Genomic DNA, 16,153 nt, shown 5'->3' on the forward strand with positions numbered 1-16,153 from the left:
GATACTTTCGTTGTGGACAAATTGCAAATTACCCATCTCATTAGTAAGCCATCGCATATAGGAATCCGGACATCAGAGGAGGCAAGGCTGGATATAAAGGTTTCAGAGACTTCATCATGGGAGATGGTATTTAATTAAGACTGTGTGAGTGAAGGAGACTGGCTGAGGAGATAGAATCAAGTCCAGACAAAGCCAAGGCATCATCAAGTGTGTATCAGGGCAGGCAGAGGAAGAGGTGGCCAGGAAGAAGCCAGAGAAGAAATTCCTCAGCAGGTAGGAGGGAAGCCTGGAGAGGGTGGAGTCACAGGAGACTTTCATTGGCCTTAATGTACAATGTATCAAAGTTTCCAGCAAGATGCAGTCTTAAACACATCCACTTAGCAACATGGGTGGTGGGGGCAGTTTCAGAGGCACAGTGGAGGGAAAAGCTAAACCAAGTGTGTGAAATATGAGTGGGAAGGGAGCCAGCTTCTCTGGGAGAAAAGGGGAGAGAGGATAATGGTTAGAGTGAAATAGCATCAGAGCTGACATTTTAAGGAAATCTAAATATTTGCCAGAGAGAGAGAGACAGAGACAGAGAGAGAGAGAGAGAGAAGAGTAAGGTTGACATTGTAGTTAAGAGTGGGAACTATTGATGGAGGAAGGTTCCAGAAGTGATGGAATAAGGGTAGAGAGGAGCCAGGAAAGGCAGGTCGAAGTGTAAGTTAATAGATGGGCAAGGATGAAAACCTGTGGTCACTCTTGCCCAGTGGCCCCAGTTTTCTTCAAGAAAAAAGGAGAGACACCATCTGCTAAAAGGTGAGCCGGACACTTGAGAATAGTGGTGGTTGTTGGGCACAGTCACTGAAAAGCACAGAGAAAAGATCGGGCTGAGGATAACAAATTGCTAAGTGGTCTCAAGAACCCCCTGAATGTGAAGCCCACATATTTACAGCAGCTCCAGTCTGCCTGGATGGGTGACTTTCTCCAAAGCACTTTGGGAGCCCAGATGGGGTTGTGTGGGATGGAGTCAATGCTGGAACTCAGAAGGTTGGGCAGGGGAGGGAGCAAGTTGAGGGAGACAGAAGAAGGCGCACAGGGAGGTCAGTAACCCCACTGCTTGCCCATACTCTAACCCCTTGAGAGCAGGAGGCAGGAGACAGAAGACTCAGGCTGTACATGCACTGCCCCCGCCCCCTGACACACACACCATGTTTGCTTACATACTGCTAGTAATCTACCTAACCTATCCAGGTTTTGTTTGCCTCCCCTGCAAAAGGGATAGTGTTTTAGGAATTATTGCCCTAGTGCCTGAAATCTGAGCTTACTCTGAGGTTCCTCCTACCTCAAAGTTTTGTGTTACTATGAGTTTTTCCTTTCCTTTTTCTTTTCCTTCCCTAACCACTGGAGGAAGAGAAAATTATAAAGCTATGAAAGATAGAAAGTAACACAAGCCGTTTGATAACAGTGTTTGATTTCTTGTTGGTACCGTCTGATTTTCCTCTTGACTTCTTTTTACTTCTGTAAACAGAATTCAGAATGGTAGCACACGTTTAACTCAAATGTGCACAGAAAGGCATTCTCTCTATATAGATGGCAAGCTCTTTGAGGGCAGAGTGGCGTTTCACCTTCCATGATGCATGATGCTCCCCCGGATCATATAATGTCTGCATCCACAGGCACCTCAAAGGTTGTGGATTTTAACTAGAAATCAACTTGTTTGCAACCAGCCAAGCTGTGTTAAATGTCCCATGTATAAAGCGAGCTGAGGACCAGCGAGGAACCCAAGGGCCTGCAGGACCCAAGAACTGCAGGACTCCTGACAACTCTTCTGGGACTGGGTCTAAGGAGGAGTCCATTTCCCTGGATACTGGCCTTACATGCTGCCTGGGAGCCCACTCTTTCCTCTAGGCTGGCCCTGTCCCACCATTTCTGTGTGTCAAATTATGGAGCCTGATTTTTTTCAGATCCAGTAAACACTAGGCATGTGTCATTATTACATATGTAGTATATTTTAAAATTTTTTTACTAAATATTATTATACATTTATCATATAAAAATTAGAAAAAGGAGCTAACCAAAGACCAAAAGAAAAAAATACCCTATCCACACCATGTCTTCACTTCACTCCTGTTGTCAGAGATCATCACTGGTCACAGCTTGGTGTAGTACCTTATGTTCTCTTCTGTGTATACACACACGTTACATGTGTACAAGGAATGGAAGCATGCTTTGCTTACTGCTTTGTCACCTGGAACATCTCTCCTTGCCAACAGTACAGTTTTTTTGTTTGTTTTTTAATAGGGTCCAGTTTTTAATGGCTGAATAGTATTCCACTGCATGGATGTACTGTATGTAAGTTGCTTAATCCACCATATTTTCAGACCTTGAAGTTGTTTTCAGGTTTTTGCTGTCGTAAACAACGTGTGTATTATTAGTTTTTCAAGGTAAATAACTAGAAAGGGAATTGCTGCTAAAAGGATATCCAATACAGTCAGACAGGAACGGTCTCTACCTTCGCCTAGACCTGGCAGGCTGTCAGTTGTATCAGGGAGTCCTGGTGCCCTTGCTCCCTTTTAAATCCTCTTCAGCTCTCAGTATTTACATTCCCTTCAGTGTTTGCCAATCCAACCCATCTTTTTAATCTCATCTTATTTGGAATCAGAGTTAAATGAAACATCTTAAAGGGTTCTGAAGTAGAAAAGAAAGATTTTGGAGGGAAGGCAACCTGAAGAGAGGTATGTACGTATGTGACAAAGAGAGATAGACAGGGAGAAAAGGGTGAGAGTGGTCCCACGACTGGTCATCACACAGGAGGGATGAAGGCACTTTGATGGCATGCCTGCTTAGGAGTCCTAACTCTGGTCCATTATAGCCCAGGGAGGTGTTCCCTGCAGCAAGGCTGTAGGGTTGGGAGGCTGGCCATCCCATACCCCGGTGCCTGTCCTCGTTGGCACAATCACCATCTGTGGCCTGAGAATTTAGAGGTTTGTGGAGATGCTCTGTGCAATGAGCAACCGGTGCTAGGCCTCTGCCCACCTCCTCAGTGACAGCAGGGAAAGGGAGTAAGCGAGCAAATCTCCTCCCCAAACACGTGCATGTCACCAAAACGGGTCTCACCCCTTGCTGGTCCTGACATGAGCAGGGAGGTGGTGCCATCTGGGTGGATAGCCTGGGTCTTTGTTCCAATCACATGATGATGTCCCAGGTTTCTTTTCCCCTCTTTGTTGTTTTAATACATAAAATGAGCATGTGTTTATTCAGCAGCATTCAGACTTAAACAAATAATGACAGACTGTTCAAACAGCTTTCAGAAATTGCCCCAATTAGGATGTTTGAAAAAGCAAGAAGAGTCTCCATGAAGGGAGCTTTGGAGGATGTTCAGTCCTCAACCCACAGGACTGACTTTGCACTTTGGGATCTTAAATGGGCAAAGTTCAGGGACCAGTTTCAACCTCCCTCTTTGAGGCAGGAAGGAACCTGAGCTTCAAGTTGGTTTAGTGGTTCATCCCCAGCTCCACAGCATGACTGAGAATTGATGAAGAAGTAAAGCATTTCATGATAGGCCTTGGATGATCACTTCCTATCTTCAGCCAGGACACATAATGCAGACATTTTAAGGCACAATTTCTATAAGAATCTTTGACCAGTTTCAGAACCAAAAGCTGCCTTCTTCAAGGGAGCTAGAAAATTGCTTCTGTGATGTATCAGGCTTGGCGGAACTTTCGGAAGGGAACAGGCAGGTTTCCTATGTAGGCAGCAGATCCATAGGAGGGTGAGGCCTGCCACAGAGCGTTGATCCTTCCTGTTTCCCATTCTAAGCCATGCTGACAAACGTGTCTGAGTCACTGACTTTAGTCTTCTCAACAAGCACGTTTATGGATGAAGTGAATGAGGCTCAGCGTCAGGTCATTTGTTCAAGGTCATAAGCTAATAAAATGTCAGAGGAATTTCATGCAGACCTTCTCCAAGTCCAGTACCCTTTCCTGACCACAGTGACCATTTGGGCGGGTCACTAGATGTTACCTCACCTAACCCAATGCTAGAAATAATTCTTTGCTTTATGGTGCACACCAGAAATGGCTCAATAGGTCCATAAGAAGGAGAGTTATTTGCAGCAGGGGGTGGGGCTCATGAGAGGGAATTCCACCAGCCCCAGAGAGAAAAGGCTGTTTGGGGAGGCATTCTTCTGCCCCACCCTCTCCAGAACTGTGCACCAGGCAAACAGGAAGGTCATGCCAACTGAACTTGTCCCTTCTTGCCTCCAGTTTCCCAAGATGGCTGTGTGTCAGAAAGTGCTAAGCTCAGAAGGCAAGGCTTAGTCCTATTCTGAACTGACTACAGAAAATGCCCTGGGTGTAACTAAAGGAATTCAGGGCCCCGAATTAATTGAGTGGCATTCAGACCAATGCCAGAGCTCTGGAGAATCCAGCTGTCCTTTGGGGGGGCTGTTGGGTGTTGTGTGCCTGTCCCTCAGAGGAACACTCTGGGGGGCTACTAATACTCGCAGCTCTCTCCGTGGGTCCTGCGGTGCACTTTGCAAGAGGCAGCGTTGCTCCTGCTCATGAATATGCCCTGAGCCCCCTGAACCCTTTATCCTCATCAGGATAAATCAAATCTTTACCCTAATCTGTATGGAGAGAAGCTGTGCTTCCTGACAGCACTAAACACATACTTCATTTTTTGTCCATGGTCTCGCTTTTCTAAGACTCAAATTTAGACATTTTTAACAATAGATTGAAATTAGAAAGAAAACCTGTTCACCCACCCCTAGTAAAAGTTAACCTAATTCCCCTTGAGAACTTGAATGAGACAAGGATGCTCTTTATCACCACTCTTATTCAATATTATACTGGAAGTCCTAGCTATATAACTAACAACTGATTGGCTGATCACATCAGATCACATCGTGGGGAATGATTATATCATTTCATAACTGCCCAGCCACTGAGAATCATGGTGTAGCCAAATTGACACCTATTTTGGGAGTCACCATTCAATCCATGACACTGGCCAACTGATGTCACTTTAGGAATTTATCTCAAAAAACAAGCGAGTAGGTAGACAAGAATTTATACATTAAAAAAATGAATTATAGTATTATTTATAGTAGCAAAAGTGTAAAACAACCTAAATAAGGGATTGGTTAACCCTTTCATGACCTGTAGGACATACATTACCCACCAACATTTTCAGCTTCTCAGTTTTTTTTAGAAGCTGCTATCCCAGTTGTTCAGAAGGAAGATGGGGCAATCTACTTCCGTAGTGATACTGCCTCGGAAACCCAAGGAGGGGTCGCTATGAGTCTGGTCTGACTCGAGGGCACATTACAACAACAACATCCCAGTTGTAGTATATGCTGCCACTTGGTGGGGACCTGTATAACTGTGTGACTCTAAAGAAACGGGCCTCATCCTACCAGTCCCACTATCAGCAGAGTCTCCTCGGGGCATTTTGAGTCCCACATAATGGTATCAAAATCCGTATCACCTCATTTGTTTTCCTCACTTGCAGCATACTTCCATTACTGAAAACACATGGAATCAATAAAAATTCAAAGCAAGAAATAATGGATCATGAAAGGGTTAAGTAAATTATGTCTCTCCATTATATGGAATACTATGCAGTCATGAGAAATAACTTTATCAATCTGTATTTATTGGCATGAGATGTTCCCCTACCAATGCCTTAGGCTCTCATCTTCAAGACCACTCTAGGATTCCTAGAGATTGTTCTATACAAAGGCAGTAATTTCAAACAGGCAGATAAGCATTTCGATGAAGCCTTAGGGCAAAGACAGAATTCAAACCTATGATGGAATTTAGAAAACTTTAACCATTAAATTGAACAAGCATTTATTAAGCGCCTACCAAGAGCCATGCACAGCTCTGGGGAGACAAAGATGAAACTTGGTCCCTCTACTGCCAATCCAAAGCAAAATCCCATTGCCACTGAGTCAATTCTAACTCATAGTAACCCTGTAAGACAGAACAGAATGGCCTCAGAGTTTCCAAGGCCATAATCTTTATGGAAATAGATCAACAGGGAGCTCTCGCTCTCAAGGAGCACCTGGTGGTTTAAACTGCTGACCTTTCAGTTCACAGCCGAACGCTTAACCCTCAAACCACAAGGACTCCTGTCAATATGTGTCCCAATTAGACAGAAACACAGTGATCACTGTTAGAACTTCCTCCTCAAAGCAATACCAGAAGTCACATACAAGTATGCATTACTGTCTCCTGTGATAAAATCATGTGCTTTGATTCAAAGTTGTTGGGAGTAGTGTGGAACTATGTCTTGTTTTCCTGTTCATACCTGAATAAATCACAGCAAGTGAAAAGAATTTCATTACTGATTGCTCTAGCCACTCAGGGAATTGTCCAACTGTGAAACCTAATGCACCTCCAAAAAGTCTAGGACATGAGCTACCCGTGATTACTTCAGTCTGAGATCATCCAGTGGGAAATGCTACGGTCAGTACAGATCTGACTTTCAGATGCAGGACAGAATGAAGATACAGCCCTCTCCCCTCTCCGGGATCTGTGTCTCTCATGTCCGTAATTGGCTGCATGCTTTGTGAACTTCATAAAGAGTTAAGTGCACTGTCGAGGCTGTCCAGTCTAGCTGCCACTGAGAGAACCCAGGGCCCTGTGGTGGCTTCATTTCTCAGGGAGAACCCTGATCTTGACCTCAGAGGCTAAGCATCCTACCCGTCCAGGCACGCTTCTCTGTCCATGTGCCAGCATCCTAGGCCTCACGGCAAACACAGCACACCAGGGTCCTGCTCTCTCAGCAGCACTAAGGTATGGGGTGGGTCTGGCTCAAGTCCTAGTTCTGCCACTTACTGGGCAACTCTCTTACCTTCTCTGAGTCTCAGGGGTTTTCACCTACCAAATAGGAACAACTAAAAAGACCCCATAAGATTGGTATGGAGAATAAATAAAACAATGCATGCTAGGCAATTGATAAGGAATCTTGGGGGCACAATGGTTAAGTGCTCAGCTGCAAATTGAAAGGCGGGTGGTTAAAATCCACCAGCTGCTCCATGGGCAAAAGACTTGGTGTTCTGCTCCTGTAAAGATTACTCCTCTGGGGCAGTTCTCTGTCACAAGGGGTTGCTGTAAGTCGGCCTCAACTTGGCACCCAACAACAGGACACTTAGAACGGTGCCTGGCCTATGATAAGCACTCAGTAAAGGAGAATACTAGTAGTTGTTATGTTTTACTGTTTTAAGTCCAGGCTAGTTACAATTGCTAGGCCTCCAATATTTCCTAACTGCTTTTGCTGTTTGATTGTTCTCAGCACTTAATCAACCAACCAGATGCCATGAAGTTAACTCCCAACTCATGGCGACCCCATGTCTGTCCGAGTAGAACCGTGCTCCACAGGGTTTTCAGTGACTGAGTTTTCAGAAGTACATCACCACACCTGTTTTTCTGAGGCACTTCTTAAAAGGCTGGACTCGAACTTCCAGCCTTTCCGTTAGCAGCTGGGCACATTAACTGTTTACACCATGAAAGATCTCCCCTTAATGCTTACCTCTCTCTAATATACTATATGGTATACTGATTTTGTTGATTGTCTGTTCCACTCCACTAGGACAAAAACCTCCAGGAGGCAGGAACTTTTAGCCTCTTTTATTTTCTGCCTAGCTCATAAACAGCTTCATAATAGGTTTTTAAATTTTATTTGTAGTAGGATATGTTGTTGTTGTTGTCATGTGCTGTTGAGTCAGACCCGACTCATAGCTATCCCCCTTGGGTTTCTGAGGAGTTATCACTAGGGAAGTAGATTGCCCAACCTTCCTTCCGAGGAGTGGCTGGTGGGTTTGAACTGCCAGCCTTCTGGTTAGCAGTCAAGTGCCTTAGGCACTATGTTACCAGAGTTCCCCTGGTAGGTAGGATATATCTAACATAAAATCTGTCATTTTAACCATTTTTAAGTGTATAATTCATTGGCATGACTTATACTCACAATGTTGTGTAACCGTCAGTAGTATCAACTTCCAAAACTTTCTCACCATCCCAAACAGAAGCTCTGTATCAATTAAGCACTTACCTGCTCAATAAATATCTCCTGAATGAATGACAGGCGCTCTGGTGGCATCGTGCCTAAGGCATCTGACTGCTAAGCAGAAGGCTGGCGGTTCAAATCCACCAGCCACTCCTTGGAAGGAAGACTGGCCAATGTACTTCCATAGTGATACCACCTCGGAAACCCAAGGAGGGGTCGCTATGACTTGGAACTGACTCCACAGTTTGGCTTTTTTTTTTTTTTTTTTGAATGAATGACAGCAGGTCCTGAATCTTTGCCCCAACAGCACTGTCTCTTTCCTCCTGTCCTTCCGAGGATTAGGTCAGGATGGCATTGTGTGCTCTGTCTCTAACACTGTTTTCTCTCTCCCCGACAGGATGCCTTTGTGGAACTGTATGGCCCCAGCATGCGGCCGCTGTTTGATTTTTCTTGGCTGTCTCTGAAGACGCTGCTCAGTCTGGCCCTGGTGGGAGCTTGCATCACCCTGGGTGCCTACCTGGGGCACAAATGAAGTCACCCAGGCTGCTGCAAACCGTTATGCAAAAGGTTCACTAATGCAGTAGGCACAGGACGCATGTCAGTGAGGTACCAAGAATCGAAGCTGTGGTATCCTAAAACGAAATTCAGAAAAGCAAGTAAACGCAACAGAAAAGGACTTTCACGCTCACCGGCAAATCAGCTATTTACTGCCAAAGGGAAATATCATTTATTTTTTACCTTATTAAGAAAAAGATTTATTTATTTAAGACAGCCCCATCACGCCCGTCTTTGGCAACCCACCACTCACGGCCAAGCCCCACCTGGATCTGCTGTTTCTAGAAACACGGACCGTTTCCACGCTGGCTGCGCCGACTGTCCAGCTGAAGGGCCGACAGGCGGGCGACGCCTGGACGGCCGGCGCCAGGCCGGGCAGGTGTTCATGGCCCGGCATGGATGTCCCCTGCGGGCCGTGACAGGAATCGAGGGAGATGCCCAGAGGAACTAGGGTCTCCCTGCGGGGAGGAGCAGACACGTCGCGTACGAGTCACATGGTACAAACCCGGTTGGAGGAAAAAAACAACTGGGACCTTTGGGTGAACATGGTGTCCACGGAGATCCCCACGCTGAACTTCAGCGACGGGGAAAATGCCCTTAAACCACAGGAAAGTATTTTTTTAAGTTACCAATTGTGCCGAGAAGCATCTTAGCAACTTACACGATACCATCCAGTACCTTAAGCCCTGATGTGTGTACTCCTCTGTCTTGGAGCTGCCCATCCGAACACGGGCGCCGTCTGAGCAAGAAACAGGATCATGTGGCGTGCGAGGAAGCCCGCCGCCGGTGACTTCCTCAGCACGGGGAACGCCAAGCATCAGGCCGCCGCAAGTGCCTGCTTTTCCCGTCGTGAGGCCGCACCCTGCAGGCCTGCCTGTGGCCCCGGCGGAGGGCGCCGTCCTGGGGCCGAGCCTGGGCGCTCGCCGGCCTCCCAGGGGGCGTGCAGCCAGAGCAAGCTGCTCTCGGGGCGGTCGAGGGCCCCCGGAAGTTTCAAACCCACGCCGCTGACGAGAAGCAGCGATGGCGGCACTCGGCCTGGGCCTGCTGGCCGCAGAGCCGGCTCTCGGGTTGGGCCCATGTGCCACAGGGCGCTGAGGCGCGGCGCTTCCTGAGACTGTCTCTGAAGGAGCAACCTGTGAAGCTGTCTCAGAGAAGCCTATCAATCACTGTGGATGGAAACTGAGGCACAGCTCCTTCCCCGGAAGGGCCGGCAGGGGCGTGGTGCATGCTGGGAAGGCCACCACCGGGACTATGGGATGAGAGACAGATCCGTGCTCACTGGGCCTAGACGGCTCGTGGGCCGAACGGCCTGTGGCTGAAGTTCCAAGAAAGGCTTTAAATGACACTGGGGAGCGGTGGTGAATTCTAAAGGAAGCATTGAAATGAAGTGTCATGGATTGACTTATGTCTGTGGAATTAGGATGTAAAACATTATCTTGTCATTGTCTTTTGGTTTTCTTTGAAATCCTGACAGGAAAGAAAATGGGGGTGGGGGGGGGCTCCAGGTTTGGAATTTGGGGATTACCTGTACATCGTAGGGCAATTTAGAAAGAAAAAAAGTGGTGGAAAATTGCAGAAAGGAAGCAAAAATCTTCAGGTGATATACTAGCAACTATTTTTTTAAGTTTAGAATCAGCTTTGAGACATATACATGGAATAATATACATTGAATAACTTTGTGGCATTATTGCATTGTATACCATTTCTTTGTATTAACTTTGGAATGTACTATGTTGAATGTTTAAGGCTGTGGTTGATATTTCAAAAGCTGCTTTAAAAAAATACATGCATCTCATTTTCCTTAATTGTATTGTTATGGCCTTGACACAATTTGTTAGCAGAATAGTCATTTTCCATTTGAGATTTTTGTCTCTTAATTCTTCAGAAGCATTTTCAAGAAGGTGAGAAACCCTGGGTCTCACTCAGCAAACTTAGAAGCCCTGGATCACATTGGCCACTTAGGAGCCTTGCTTCAGCCAAATTCAACCAAGTTATGTACATTTCCATTTCAACACACTTGTTTATGGTGAGGGATAGATCTGTTGTCTCTTTGACTTTGTTCCTTGAAAGTTGACTTGTCTGTACCTGGGCAATTCTGAATTTAATTCAAAATTATTTAGGGTCTCATGTATCTTTGGTTAAACCCATGAAGTTCATTCAGCTGCAAATCCAGATGGGAAGTTACCAGAGGATAAAAATCTGCCTATGCATGGTTTGGCTTTTAAGAGAGTTGCTTTAGGGGCCTATTTAAACATAGACCCTCATGTAGAGCCCCAGTGCCCTCCTTCATCAGGGCCCTTGTCCATGGCCATCCTTCAGGTCTTTCCTGAAATGCAATGGCACTTACGTACCCCACTGAGAGAGAGCGGGAAACCCCTGGTATAAAGCAGACCTCCTGGTGGGCCTCAGGGAACGGGATGATCAGACCTTTGAATGATCCTAATTTTATAGCAAAATATTCTTTTATGAAAGGTTTACATTGTCAAAGGTGATAAATATGGAAGATCCGATCCTGTGCTGCTATCCTGCCTAGATCTTTCCAGTGGAGTCAGTTTTGCAGTATGCTCCAAGTGGTGAGCTTCTCCAAGCTGCTTTAGAAGTAACAATGAAGAGCAAGGACATTTTTAATATAAAACCTGTTTGTCTTTTGTTACTGTTGTTGTTATTGTTTAAACGAGGATTCGCAGAGTATTCAAAAAATGTATATATAAAGAAGGTCAGGGTGGTTAACTTCTGACTGGTTTCCTTTTGCTGTGGGGTTTTGCTATCTGGTTTTAACCATATATGTGCCCAACCACCTGACCCCAACTGTACAGTATTGTGGCTGCCTTCACTCCAAGAGTAGTTGATGTTACATTTTTCTTGTTAAAAACATGTTAAAAGCAATGAATGTATATAAAAGCCTCAAATAGTCAATTTTTCCATCCTTTCTTTTCATTGTCTCATTGTTTTGCGACCAGACAACAGAGAACCATCTCTACCTATTTCATACTGAGAAGGGATTCACACCTGAATATTGACTCTTCTTCAGCATAAACTTAAGGAACTCTGGTGGTACAGTGGTTAGAGTATTCAGCTGCCAATCAAAAGGTCAGTGGTTCAAACCCACCAGCTGCTCTGCAGGAGAAAAAACGAGGCAGTCTGCTTTGTAAAGATTTACAGCCTTGGAAGCCTTACTCTGCCCTAGAGGGTCACTATGAGTCCCAGTCGGCTCGATGGTAATGGGTTTGGTTTGATTTTAACCATAAACTTGGTGAATATGTTGTCAGGGCTAGAGTTAAATAGAACACATGCACTTTCCACACTGAGGTCAAGGCCTCTGGAAAAAAGAGCCTACCAGGTAAAAAGCATTCAAGAACCTACTTGGTCCTCTCTAGCCCTCCCAGCATAAGTACTCTGAAAGGGAGACCAAAACACAACAGACATATTCTAGCAAACGGAGCATATCCCAGGGGATTTGACAGGGCCTGAAAAGTCTTACAGGCTTAAGATTCAGATGGAAGTCACATTAGAATTAAGGAAGCACCTCCAAATAGTTCAAGCAAAACACCTCACCCCTCTGCCCCAGCCCAGTTCTTTCTGCACGCTCAAATGTGGCCTTCCATTGTGACTTCTTATTTCATTGTTGTTGTTATGTGCCGTGGAGTCGGACCTAACTCATAGCAACCCCTCCTTGGGTTTCCGAGGCAGTATCACTATGGACATAGATTGCCCAACCTTCCTTCCAAGGAGTGGCTGGTGGGTTTGAACCACCAGCCTTCTGGTTAGCAGTCAAGTGCCTTAGGCACTATGCCACCAGGGCTCCCTATGCTACCGTTGTTGTTGTTGTTATGTGCCGTCGAGTCGGCCCCGACTCATAGCGACCCCTCCTTTGGGTTTCCGAGGCAGTATCACTACGGAAGTAGGATTGCCCAACCTTCCTTCCGAGGAGTGGCTGGTGGGTTTGAACCGTCAGCCGTCTGGTTAGCAGGCAAGTGTCTTAGCCACTATGCTACCAGAGCTCCCTACCATTTAGTAAATGTTTATTGCTACCCTCTAAAGGCCTAGCCCTGGCCCAGTACAAGAAACAAGGAAGGACCATTAGAATAATGTGGATTAATGCTGTCATTAGGGCCAGCCCAACAAAAGGCCAACTTTCAGGTCAGGGATCTAGGGAATGAACAGAATTATAGTCTATGTTTGTAGTTAGACTTGTGCAAAAATGGGTGATTTATTGATTTGAACTTAAAATCTAATTTCAAATGTATTTCTAAGGCAGTGGCTGTTTTCACGCTTTCTTATCACCTACAGTTAGTAATGCACACCCAGTCTATCAGAAAAAACAACAGGAAAGGTTTGAAATAGAAGCCGGTCTACGGAAATTCGGGACTCAGTTGAAATTCTATTCTGATCTTATTCTGTGGTGTCTTTTGCTGCCCAGACAAATGTGGTTACACACTTTTTAAGAAATACAATTCTACATTGTCAGGCTCACAAGGTCCCAATCCCATCTTTATTGTTAGTCAATTTGGATCGTTTAGAGATTTTTCTTTTAAATAATACAGGACAAAGGACATTTGTTGTGGGAGTAAGAGGGAGGAAGAATTTTTAAATGATTCAAACAGTCCCCAGATTGGATCAGAATGGACATTTTGCCAACTAGCCAGACTTCTAGAAATGGAAGTTAGTGGGACCTATCTTCGCTCAAGTCGGCATGATGAAGGACCCTGTGTGACGAGTGCAAAGGCTTCTGAGTTCTACGATGCATATAGATTCTAGAGGCATCAGTACAGTTCAGCATCTGCTCAGATGGCAGTGCCAACGGCCCAAAGCTTTTCTAAACATTTGCCATCAGTGGTTTAAACTTCAACCTTGGATATATCTCATGGGCATTTAAACAATTAGGCTTGCTAGTTTAACCAACAGGATACTTAATAACAACCTTCTGGTTGGTAACTATCTGTTTTTAAGTATTTATTATGCACAATAATTTCAAAAAGATTAAAATGATCATAAAAACACTGTGAAATTGCATCAGATATGTGATGACTCAGGCCCCTTCATGTTACCCAAAGAATCATTCAGTCGCACGTCTGCTCACAGGATAGACAATGGACAACCGTGAAACATGCATCCCACGGGACACAAGGAAAGCCAGATGGAGTATGGATGGTACTGCCCCAATTTGTCCTCACTGCCCCAGAAAACAACTTAATCAGCATCCTATTGATGACTAGGTGGCTGTGTGGACCAAGTTCAGCACCGCAGTGACCACAGACAAAAACAGCAGATTGGCAAAACCACTCACCAGCATGGCTAAGATTAGAAAGACACGACTGATGAAAAGGAGCTCTGGCGGACCAGTGGTTAAAGCATTTATCTGCTAACTAACAGGTTGGCAGTTCAAACCCACCAGTCACTCCATGAGAGAAAGATAAGGCATTCTGCTTTCATAAAGATTTATAGCCTTGGAAACCCTAGGGGGTAGTTCTACTGTGTTCTATAGGGTCACGCACTATGAGCCAGAATCAATGGCAATGGGTTTGGTTTTTTGGCAACTGATGAACATAGCAGTCATGCTGTAGAAGGTACAATTGGTCAGGTTAGGGCCTGTGGGTAGAAGATGGAAGGGTTAGCTTAATCAAAAAGTCTTGTAGCATGGACACTTCCTGAGGCTGTTACCTAAGCCTTCTGGGAATCTGTGGCGGCCTCTCCAGCAAGCTCATTTGATTAAACGCCTCCTGCCCCCACCAGGGTAGCATCTGAAGGAGTGATAGCCAATTAGATTTCTGTTATGAAAACTTTGGTGGCTATGTTTATTATAATGTCTTCTTAAGTCTTTAAAGCAATCAAGATTTGCTTTTGTTTCGATTTATGGCATTGTTTGGGTTTTAAATAAATTAAGTGTATTAAAAGTGTTTTGTACTGAAAATTTTGTTATCAAGATTTTTATACTTTTATATTCTTTGGGAGCTCTAGTGGAATAGTGCCTAAGGCATTTGACTGCTAAGCAGAAGGCTGGTGGTTCAAACCCACTAGCCACTCCTCAGAAGGAAAACTGGGCAATCTACTTCCATAGGGATGTTGTTGTTATTATGTGCTGTGGAGTCGGACCCGACTCATAGCAACCCCTCCTTGGGTTTCCAAGGTGGTATCACTACAGAAGTAGATTGCCCAACCTTCCTTCAGAGGAGTAGCTGGTGGGTACCACCTCAGAAACCCAAGGAGGGGTCACTATGAGTCGGATTTGACTCGATGGCAGTGAGTTTGGTTTATATATATATATACACATATATGTGTGTGTGTGTGTGTGTATTCTTTGGGCTATTTTTAAGATGAATACTTTTAGGGGGTAGCTGAAAACCTGATGCCACAAGTGGTTTGCATTTGACTAGTAACCTAAAGGTTGATAGTTCAAACTCACCCAGCAGCTCCAAGGAAGAAAGCCCTGGCAAACAGCTTCCAAAAAGATTACAACCAAGAACAGCTGATGGGGCAGTTCTGGTCTGTAATGTATGACGTTCTGCTGTCAGCCTCAAACCAAAGCCAGTGCTGGCAAGTTAGTTCCAACCCATAACAACCCCATAAGACAGAGTAGAACTTCCCATGGGGTTTCCAAGACTGTCAGTCTTTACAGAAGAAGCCTGACATCTTTCTCCCATGGAGTGACTGGCAAGTTAGAACCACTGACCAATGTGGTTACAGGAAAGTGCATCACCACTTCACCACCCAGATTCCTTATCCTGCAACATTGAACATAAAAACAAACATAAGCTGAACCTACTTTAGATACGTGAGATAAAATATTTCTAGTTGGTCACCATTAAATACAATGGCACTTTTCTTGCGTTGTTGGAAAAAGTCACATTGCCACTAAATTTTTCTTGTCTGTCTAAGCTAATATCGTAAAGAAAAATAAAGCACACTTGAGATATTGGTTCTGCCCTTTGTTTATAACGTGTTCCCATGCTTTTGCCCTGCCATTCATCGTCATTAAACAAGACTTTTAAAAGCCTTCTTAACAAGCCAATATAACCACCAGCAACCCCACTCTAATGATGTCCTCAGGGACCAAGCTGCGGATTGCCTTACAGGTGAAACCACCTCAGAAGGAGGCCTTTTGTTCCCTGGTAACTAACCCTCCTGATAGGTCCACAATGGACCAAGTTGAGTTCCGCCCTTGCAGAGAGCTGTTGTTGCTGTTGGGTGTGTCTCCGCCATGTGGAGTGGAGTTCCCAGCCTCTGCATTCTGTAAGATGAAGGATTCCACGAAAAGGAGAGAAACAAGTTGAAATTCTAATATTGAAGGTCACATTTTACGATAACCAAAGCGTCCCCTTGCTCTGACGCATGTAACCCTAAGGAGCGAGTTGCCATCTCATGTTCCTCTCTCACATTTGGGTCCTGATATCCTTAACACCAACCCTCGAAGCCCTTCCCTTAAACTCTGTTACAAATTAAATGGTGTCCCTTCCCAAAAAATGTGTCGGAATCTGTTCTGGTTCCCTAGTGCCACTCTGACAGGAATATACCACACATAGGATGGCCTCAACAAACAGGAGTTTATTCTTACAATTTGGAGGCTTTAAGTCCAAGTTCAAAGTGCCAGGCTCTAGGGGCTGGGTGA

General features: G+C 45.0%; 1 protein-coding gene across 1 annotated transcript in view; it reads left to right on the top strand.

Annotated features, from left to right (window-relative positions):
• BCL2 (BCL2 apoptosis regulator) overlaps positions 1 to 8,524 on the top strand; it is a 196,984-nt gene extending 188,460 nt beyond the window's left edge. The window contains exon 2 of the mRNA XM_007935494.1: positions 8,390 to 8,524. Coding sequence (XP_007933685.1) covers positions 8,390 to 8,524 — 135 coding nt within the window. The remainder of the gene's footprint in view (positions 1 to 8,389) is intronic.
• The last annotated feature ends 7,629 nt before the right edge of the window (positions 8,525 to 16,153 follow it).

This window comes from Orycteropus afer, unplaced genomic scaffold, assembly GCF_000298275.1.
Source record: "Orycteropus afer afer isolate SDZICR_OR568_19922 unplaced genomic scaffold, OryAfe1.0 scaffold00029, whole genome shotgun sequence".
NCBI lineage: Eukaryota > Metazoa > Chordata > Mammalia > Tubulidentata > Orycteropodidae > Orycteropus > Orycteropus afer.